The sequence below is a fragment of the Triticum dicoccoides genome, chromosome 5B, assembly GCF_002162155.2.
Source record: "Triticum dicoccoides isolate Atlit2015 ecotype Zavitan chromosome 5B, WEW_v2.0, whole genome shotgun sequence".
Lineage (NCBI taxonomy): Eukaryota > Viridiplantae > Streptophyta > Magnoliopsida > Poales > Poaceae > Triticum > Triticum dicoccoides.
This window is the reverse complement of record NC_041389.1, coordinates 492,819,428-492,829,186: the sequence shown is the minus strand read 5'-3', so window position 1 is coordinate 492,829,186 and position 9,759 is coordinate 492,819,428. Positions and strand designations below refer to the sequence as shown.

General features: G+C 42.7%; 2 protein-coding genes across 2 annotated transcripts in view; both read right to left on the bottom strand.

Moving 5' to 3' along the window:
• Positions 1–109, bottom strand: part of LOC119311106 (PTI1-like tyrosine-protein kinase 3) — a 4,947-nt gene extending 4,838 nt beyond the window's left edge. Inside the window, exon 1 of the mRNA XM_037586736.1 lies at positions 12–109. The gene's annotated coding sequence lies outside the window, so the exon portion shown is untranslated. The remainder of the gene's footprint in view (positions 1–11) is intronic.
• A 7,644-nt stretch (positions 110–7,753) lies between these two features.
• LOC119305875 lies at positions 7,754–9,378 on the bottom strand. Its single transcript, XM_037582277.1, has 2 exons — positions 9,238–9,378; positions 7,754–9,135 (listed from the first exon to the last, which is right to left on the bottom strand). The coding sequence occupies exon 2, from the start codon at positions 9,091–9,093 to the stop codon at positions 7,897–7,899; it is 1,197 nt and encodes a 398-aa protein (XP_037438174.1). The 5' UTR covers positions 9,094–9,135; positions 9,238–9,378; the 3' UTR covers positions 7,754–7,896.
• Between the last annotated feature and the right edge of the window lie 381 nt (positions 9,379–9,759).

Genomic DNA, 9,759 nt, shown 5'->3' with positions numbered 1-9,759 from the left:
ACTGGAGGGGCACCCGGGGACCCGATCCGCGATCGGGCTCGGCGCTCCGGCGGCTCGACGAGGGGGAGGAGGAGGGGAGGCGCGGCGGGCGGCTGGGGGCGGAGGGAGAGAGACGAAGTATTCGTGGTGGTGGTGGGGGTGGGGGAGGGGTTTAATTCCGATTCCGGGTGTCGTTGGCTTGGCGTAGCAGGCAGGAGGAGACGACGAGGCGACAGCCGTCGTCGCGCGACAGCGGGGACGCGGGGCCGCTGCTGTTCACAGGCAGGCTAGCTAGCTAGCTAGCTGGTCCTGCCGTGCCGTGCCGTGCGCGCCCGCGTTTACCCGACGCATAACTGCCTCCACCAACCCGCGCACCCGCCGCCACCACCACCACCGTAGTATCCGCCGCACCGTGTGCCGCGCCGCCGCTCCCCTTTCCTGTCGTTGCACTTTCGGCTCGGTATGGTTGGCTTTTGTTTAGGCGGCTAGTGTGCAGTGCGGATGATGGCTTGCCCGTTGCTGCAACCGCAAGCATCCGTGCGTGCGTGTCCTTTTAGCGGCCTAAACCCGGACCCGGGCGTGGTGTGCTAAGCGTTCGCCCGCCGTGCTGGCTGATTTGGACGCGTGGGAGTTGGCGTGGGCTTTGGTTCGGCGACTGGCTCTGGGGCAGGATAGCGGCTCCGGCTGATAGGGTTGTGTCGTTGGGTCAGCGGTGTACTTTTCGAGGAGTTTTTTTTAAGGTAAATACACTGAGAGTCTTAGAATTTGCACGCAAAGATCATTTTAGTGCACAAATTTAAAAAATACGTGATTCTGGCCATCGAACTTGCGTGAGCGTGCAAATACGGTCATATATCCCCTATGTGGACGTATCCGATGCTTGCTTGGCATGCTAGAGTGGGCAAGGCCCACTGTCAGTGACAGCTGGCACTCGGTGCGACATGTTCTTGCGTAAAACACCCTCGCCCTTTTTTATTTGCAGAAACAAATTCATCTTTGGTACCAAAAATACGCTCCAGCGAGGAGCCCTATACAGAAGTGGGTGGAGGGCCTTCGAACTAGCTACCTCAGGTACGCACAAGAATGACCCAACAACTACAACAGGAACATTTACGTGTCTAAGATAAGATACAATTTCACTTATACTAAAAACATCCGGGATTATCAACTAAATTTGTGCCGTGCACATAACGTGACTTAATACAAGTAACATGTAGAGTCAACAGTTTATAAAATATACACTTGGGTATTATATAAAATATACTTATTTAATACAGACATTTAAAATGTTCTTAAATAAGGAAGTTTAATGAATACAAAAAGAATTGTGTCCTATTCAGGAAGGCGAGACGGCGGCGGCTCCCTGAAGATGGAATAAAGGTCTCCCCGCCTAGCCCCCGTTCCGGCGGTGCGTCTAGCATCGTTGGTGGGCGTGTGGAGGTGTGTCTCCAGCAGATCTATCTTTGATGGATTTGTTCGGATCTCATCGTTGTTCGTCTACGTTCGTGTGCCTTCGGTTTGGATCCTTCCGATCTACGTTATTTTTCATCGGCGGCGGTTGTTGTTCTGGGGTGCTGGTCCTATGGGGCCTTAGCACGACGACTTCCCGACTGTCTACTACAACAAGTTGTGCCCGGCTCCGGCGATGGAGGGGCGATGACGGCGGCGTGCCTTCGGCTCCCTTCGGTGCTTGTAGTCGTCGCTAGGTGGTCTACGATTCTGGATGTAATTTTTATTTATGGTATTCGTTGTACTGCCATGATTGAAGATGAATAGATTGAAAGTTTTTCCGCAAAAAAAGAATACAAAAAGAATTATACACTCATGGCTTATTTTTAAATTATACAAAATGATGAATACAACATTATTAAATATATTTTTGCAGGTAACATTTATTAAATATTTATGAATATTCACTTGCGTATACTTTTTAATCACGATTTATATTCAAAAAGAATACAATATAATTTACATATTAGACAGGATTAAATATTCATACCAAGAATTTAGATTTTCAATTATGAATATTTTACTTATAGAAACATTGGATTATAAAAATGTGCGTATAATTATTGAAATTCTTGTATAAGTAAAATAATATATATGAATAGTAACTCGAAAAATACGTATATTCTAATTATTAATTTTTTATAATTCATTAATTTTATTGTAAAATAATACATGAACAAACTTTTCTGCTCCGAAAATTTCAAAAAAACGAACAGGTGCAACTATACATACATTATTTAATTATTATTATTTCTCAAATTATTATTTTTTTCATTTTTGAAATTATTCTACAAATTTAGAAACGATTTTTTTTACAATTCGTGAATATTATTTTAAAATAATACATGAACAATATTTGAAAGTCATTTTATTACTGAGATTATAATTTACATACTATGTATCTATTAATTTGTAAAAAAAAAGAGAGCAGATGCAAAATAGGCCGCACAAAATGGAACCCATCTCTGCTACACGAGCTCCTTCGTTATAGTACAGTAAAGCAAAGTTATCATACGTAAACATCTACAGGGTTTGGTTGGAGCGGCTTGGCCGGATTGTGTCCTCGCCTTAGGCGTGTGTTCTAGACTGGGCGACACACTTTTCGTGTTTAAATTTGGCTCTATACTGACAAGTGGGACCCACCAGTTGTTAATTTTTCGCAAATAAAAAAGGCTATGGGGCTTTGTGCAAAAACATGCCGCGCTGAGTGCCACCTGTTGCTGACAGCAGGCAGCCAAGCATTGGATACGCCCATATACGGAATATGTGACCTTATTTGCACGCCCGCACAAGTTGGATGACTAGAATCACGTATTTTACAAGTTTGTGCATTAAACTGACCGTCGCGTGCAAGTTTGAAGACTACCTGTGTATTTACCTCTTTTTTTAACATAGTATACATAAACAAGCACTCATATACACGTGCATACACTTATCCCTATGAACGCACACACGCACAGCCTAAAGCACCTTTGAAAGACTGAGCCGACATATCATCTTAAAATTTACGAAGTCACCGTAGGCACCTCGTCACTAGGATTTAAACCCTGATGGGCTGGGGATATCACAGTCCATCTAACCATCCAACCACATGTTGGTTCGCATACTTTTCGAGGAGTTGGGATGGCTAGGAAGTGTGTTAGCACGCTGCTTCAAAAAAAAACAAATCTATCATCAGAGTTCACCGAAAGTACAAAGCACATTAAACATAATAGAAAATTACATTAAGATTTCATGACCGCCAAACAACTACTACCGTCATCAGAATGAGCCGTTGTCGCTGCTGCTTTATCGGAGTCAGCTTGACCTTGCCGACGACAGCCGGAAAGTTTTCGTGCATGTGCCCTTAAGGACCAGCACCCTGGAGTCACAATAGTCATCGTCGAATCCTTGAATAGATCTAAAGCACCTGGCACCAAATATCACCACACGACGAGAATCCCTAACCTCACTGCCCAAAGAAGACAGCAAGAATTCTAACCAAAACCCCGTCGACTACATCCAGATGGACGAAACTAGGGGGCGCGCAAAGCCTGAAAGGCAAACTCAAGGAAAAAGTGGCGTCATCCGTCCGAGTGCCGCACTTCGATGACTAAACCTAACATAAATTATTAAATGAAGCGAAGGCACTGGGATTCCCCTTCTCGTCACCTGCTGTCGGAGTGGCAAGCAGAGAGGAGTCGAGTCCATGGGCTCGCTAATGAGGCCTGGAGAGAAGAGTTTGCCCTGGTTGTCAAGGGTTAAGGAAGGAAAAGCTTACGCTATTTTGGGTTAGCACGTTATTAGCGTCCGAAAGGAAGGCGAAATCACTAGTTAAGGGTTATCCCTTACGAAGTTCACTCACCACCTTCTCAAGGATTGAAAGTGGTTGTAACCTGGGAGTTTTTTCTTTTTTCATAGATATGTGTATTCAAAATGTTTTATCTCTTTAACCGTGCATCCAAACCTCGAACCGTATTTACCGTTGGATTTCTCACGTCGAGATCTTCAAAACTAGATCACATGTTATAATAGATTTGGACAAAGTTATTTTTTAAAACAAAAAATGGAAACCAGAAAAACGAATACCAAAAATAAAAATAAAAAACCAAAGAAATAAAGAACGGAAACTAAAAAATGGGGAAAAAAGAATACCAAAAAAAGGATAGGAGAAACGTTTGGGCATCACTCTTGGGATATACCATAACCACAAGTGCAGGACTGGGTTTCAAAAATATGAATTTGACAATGTTCCTAGATTTCCGAAAATATTCACGAATTTGAAAAATATTCTAGGACTTAAAAAAAGTGTTCTAAATTTCAAAAAATGATCATGAATTTGAAAATAATTCCCTTATATAAAAATATATTCATTAATATGAAGAATTTCCCAAATTTCAAAAAGTCTGACAAATTCATGAATTTTGAAAAATTAATCCTGAATTTTTTAAAACGTTTCCAAAGTTAAAAAAAGTGTTCATGAATTTTAAAAATATAAAAAAGGGAGAATAAACACAAGAAAGGAAAAGAAAAACCAAGAAAAACCAGCAAAAAAACCTGGTCTAGAGAGAAATACCTCCTGGTAAAACTTTTTTTTTTTTGAGAAATCTCAGGAAAACCTAAATGGGATGATCTGCGTTTGGTCGCTATATTCCGCGCGGAACAGGATCCGCCCCTCAAGTCTCCTCCTTTGAGAGGAAGACCAGGAAGAGGGCCCCGACCTCTTCATCAGCACCGTGCTCTACCTCTTGTTTGGCTATCGAGCTTTTTCTCAATTTATTATTTTTATATTGTATTGTAGATATTGGTATTTTTCCCTGAAACAATATATTTGTATTTTTTATACATTTGGTCAAACTTTAAATGTTCAACTTAAAACGAAACTTGAAATTTTGTTTTTTTTTCTAGAAAGGTGTGAGCAACTTTATGTTTAGGAGTGTTTTTATTCTGATTTTTATTATCCAATTTGTTATTCTCCGTGAGTATGGCACTGTTTGTACTACCTCCGTCCTGGTTTATTAGTCCTCTTTATAGTTTGGATCAAACTTTGACCTTCTATTTTACTATCAAAAAATAAGTTACATACCCTAAAAATAGTACGCGTCATTGAAAAACCTCTTTCAAATATGAATCCAACAATATAAATTCTGTGACATACAACTTATAATTTATTAGTCAAATCCACGGTCAAAGTTGGGCACAAAAATACAAAGGGACTAATAAACCCAGTCTCTCCTAGTTTCAGCTCTCCTTCCCTCCTGTTTTGAGGAAATACACGAATTAGATTGATTATTAGCAGCAAATGAAACAAACAAACGGAGCTAGTACATAGGAAGCAGAATCTATTCTGGTATACATCAATGACCAAGATGTTACCAAGTACAAGGAGAACAAAGAGCCGAGCCTAAGAAAATCAGATCATGACTTTAGTACACACAATAACTGGTTAGCTTCGTGAACTCCCTTTTTTCCCACTGGATCAGCAGGAGTTCTGCTTTTTTGCATTACGAATTTACGATTGGGGGAAACGAAAGACACATGAGAGTCCACTCAAATGGTTCATCAAGCAAGTTAATAATCCCAGAAAAGATAACTGCTGCAACCACAATCACCCCCACCATTTTTTTTCATTTTACACGACATTTCCAAAGTACTAACTGTTTCAATCTGACAAATCTAGACCTGCAATTTTTTTATTTTTTTGACAAATCTAGCTACCGATGAAGCGGGAAAAAAAATTATGCTCTAGGAATCATTCAATAATTTTGTTAGCACAATAGCTACATGTCAATCGCCTGATTTTCGAACATTGAGTCAGTCGATTTTGGGACATGACCTCTTTGTCCTGGGCTCGAAATTCCTCACTGTGCCGAAGCGGCGCTGGGGCGTCCTTTGCTAAAACGCAGGTGGCATCAGGTGGGGACTTCTCTGACGAGGAGCTCATGTCGGCGTGGCCCACCGACCGACCAAGACCACCAAGGAGATCGACCCCTGTCGCCAGTGCTAGGCCAGACAGGGCCTCCTCCAAATTGATATTGTTGAGTCGGAGCATGAGCTCTGTGAGAATGAGGAGAAGGCGCAACCCAAGACAAAGGAGAGGGCACAATGGATTTCACAACGAGCATGACAACACGCCCCGGGACAGATGCCACCGCAACTGGCCCGGCTTTCACAAGCGCCGCGAGGACGGTGAGATGACGACAACAATGGCAGAGTGGCCTCAAGCGGCCATGCCTACAAGGTCATTGTCTACCAATTAGGTTAGGTTTAGTTTAGTTTAGATGTAACATGCATCAAATTAGTTAAATTTCATTTAATTCGAAGGTAGTATGTCAAACTAGTCTAAATTTCATAAAATTCCCTAGTCCGAAATGTTTAAACTAAAGAAATTTTGAGACATAGTATTGGAGGGCCTTGGCCCGGCCGGATGTTCGTGGATTCGCTCGGTAGGGCCACAGAAATTTGAAGGTGTTTGTTCAAGTGTTCGCGTTGGAGATGCCCTAAGTCATGAGTCAGGGCAAGTTTTCTTTTTCTTTTATAAATCTGCCATGTATGGGAAAACTGTTAATGGAACTTGGGCTCCATGGAGCTTGAATTATGGAAAGTTAAACTTTTTGCATATTAAGTTTCAAAAAAGTTAAAAAAATTATACATGTATAAAGGGACGTATACTACATGTTTGTAAAGTTCCATTATGAAATATATTTCTTGATGTGAGCTACCAAAACAAACCATAAATTTCTAACACATGTACCATTAACTATTCCAAATTAACAAATATGGCTACTGCTGAAGTGAAAAAGAAAATGTTGGTCCACAAGCAGAAACCAAAGCAAAACGATGATCATTTCAAAATGGAAGAATAAGCAAAACAATGATTCGGTGAGGTACTTTGACATGCTACATATATTTCCAAGGTTTCTCTTAGCTTCATAAAAGATGAGTTGCAGCTGCTGATCCAAACAGTAAATGTGACTACAAATTTACAGAAAGTGATGGATGAAGGACAGGAAAATAACAGATCACCGGCATCAAGAGAACAGTTACGGCAGGGCATAAATGTCATGCCTCCAAATTTTAATAGATCACCTGAGATTTTAGGAAGTTTCCTTGCAGTCAGTTTATGGATTAGTGCGACATCATATCCGACATGACATCCGTCGTATCGTGTCTGCAAGTAGTCCTTGGTAACACGCGAGATGTTTTCAAGAATTGCCCGGTATTGTTATACGCGAAATATTTGCAAAAGGTGGTCGAAGTAAGGGGTGAAAATGCTTGGCCAGCAACCAGATTTTCTTATTTTCTTTACTGTGGGTGATCTTACCATTTTGCAATGAAGTCGCCTCCAAAAAGGGTAAAATATAAAATTTACTGTAAAAAGATCCAGCACTACAAAATCTGAAAAGAATTTATCAACTAAGTAAACACAGGTCTTTGTCTTCTGTTAGATGTAAACCATCACAGATATCTTAAAGTTGTTTCCACACTGAACCTTTTTCTCAACAAATGCATTGAAAAGCTCTTGTAAGAACCTTTCCAACAGTAAAATTTGGTGCAAAGAGATAGAGAATGAAGTGTAGGGAATAATTTGTTAATTTTGTTTGCTACTTTACCATAAGCATAACACATATTGTAGATTATTCTGGAAACGGGAAAAGGAAGCAAGGGAAGGATCGGAAAAATCTGTATGTGTTCCCAATTGGCACAACACTGGTACAATTTCAGGGCAGTTGCTCAAGCTGTCCGTGTAATTGTAAAGAAAAATGTGATTTGACAATTTGGGTGGACAGAAGCAGTTTCAGAATACTGAATCATCCAAAGCGTTAAATTCTACTAGTAGTACTAAAAAGAAGAACTGAGAACGAATGACAAAAGTTATCTAGAATAATTCTCACACCGGGCTGAAACATCCAGATGAAGCAAGGCAAACTATAGCCCTATGAAGAATGGAGGCTCCACACTCGCAGCACCTCCTTCTTGCATCTCGTTGGATAATGGAAGGGGAATAAGGCTCTCCTGGAGGCGATGCCGGGTAAGCCACAAGTTCTTGTCTTGGTCCTCTTCGCTTTTCACATATTCTACAAACCTGCCATCAATGTCACAGCGAACCACATGCCTAGGAGCAAACTGGATCAGCAGCTCACCATCACTGAGCACAGCCATTCTAGGAACCTTCAAGTCAACAAATGGTGATTCATCCATCCCTGATAAATAAATCCGATGCTTGAAGGACCAGGCTTCAGCGTCATAGTCTTGTACCACCCAAACATCTACGGTGACTCTATCACTGCTGATGCCACACAAAGCAAGAGTGCCATCTATCTCCAACAGCAACTGTTGTGAGGGCAACTGGGCTGGACAGCACATCAACCGGAATGTTTCATCTGCTGTCTTGAACACCATTATGTAGCCGGCATCACAGCGGTCGTATCTTACAATTGTCCAGTGCAAGCTGCCACGGTGGTCGATTGGCGGATAGCCAGACGAACCGGGCAGCCGCTCACGTAACGCCAGTTCCAAGGAAGGTGATGACGATGTTGGTTGCCGGATGCATCCTTGTCCGATTTGTCTTGTATAATCGGATCCCACCGCTATGACACAGTAAAAAGTTCTGTGATTTGTGTTGTTTGTCGGACAAGACACCCAAAGCACTCGGTACTGCCCGGATGGTTTGTGCCGATAGAAGCCGACAATCTGGTAGTAATAGTTCAGTAGGTTCTGAGGCGTCCGTAGGGGAGCACACTTGCGGGTGACCGGGTTGCAGATGAAGAACTCATGCGCTGTGGCTCCGTGGGAGACGATGAGGAGGCCATCACACGTAGCCTCGAGTATACCGGAGTATAAGGTCCGGATGACCGGGCAGAGCCGTCGCTGGACTGCATCGGCGTCAAAGGATAACACGAGGCTGGTTTTCTGCGGTTCAACGACGTGGCTGAGGATCGGGAGGAAGGGCTGGCGGCGGTGGTGGTCCAGCATGAACTTGTCCGTGGAGGTGGCACTTTGCCACAACTTGCGGACGGCTCGGCAGCGGACGATGTCCCTGGGCGGCAAACGGATGAAGATCTCTTCCAGAAGGATCCACTCTGGGAGGTCGTCGAGCACGGTCGCGCCTCCGCTGTCCGGCATGGCGACTGGCTGCCGGGGCTCCGTCAGATCCGATTTCGATCTCTGAAAAGGGAATGAGGAAATGTAAGGATGGAGCCTGACGGATTCCGGCGAGAGGGCTTACCCTGGGGCGGACAGAGGAGGATAGTGAGCTATGGTGGTTACCGTGTTCCGGCGTCTTTGGACACGAAGGGAGAAGAGGTCAAAGTGCTCCGAGGCTCACCTCGCACGCCCGATTTGGGCGGCGGATCTGTGCTCCGGGGACCAACTCGCGGTGTTCCGGCGAGGAAGAGATGGGAATTGAGGGGGGCGGCGGGGGAAGGGTTTGGGTATCGTCACATATTTTAGAGCGTGAAAAAGGAGGTGTGGATTTTTTGGATACGGATCTAGGCGCACCTGATTAAGCAAAAAAAAAGAGTAAAAAATTGAAGAAAATATGAAACATATTTGCGACAAACATAGTCTACCATAATACTCCACTTATATATGTTTAAAAGGATTGTTTAAATTACTAAAATATCTTTTACACGTGGTTTCATGTTGATATTTATTTTTGGTCAGTATGATGTACTATGATATGCCTTTGTACCATACAATCCATAGATTTATGGACAATTATTTTAAGCTTTATTTCATTTATTATGGAATACCTGTTGATTATTTTAGTTTGTTTACCATGAAGATATC

Excerpts from the sequence above, each read along its gene's own strand:
- LOC119305875 (XM_037582277.1), bottom strand. The coding sequence starts at position 9,093 with ATGCCGGACAGCGGAGGCGCGACCGTGCTCGACGACCTCCCAGAGTGG.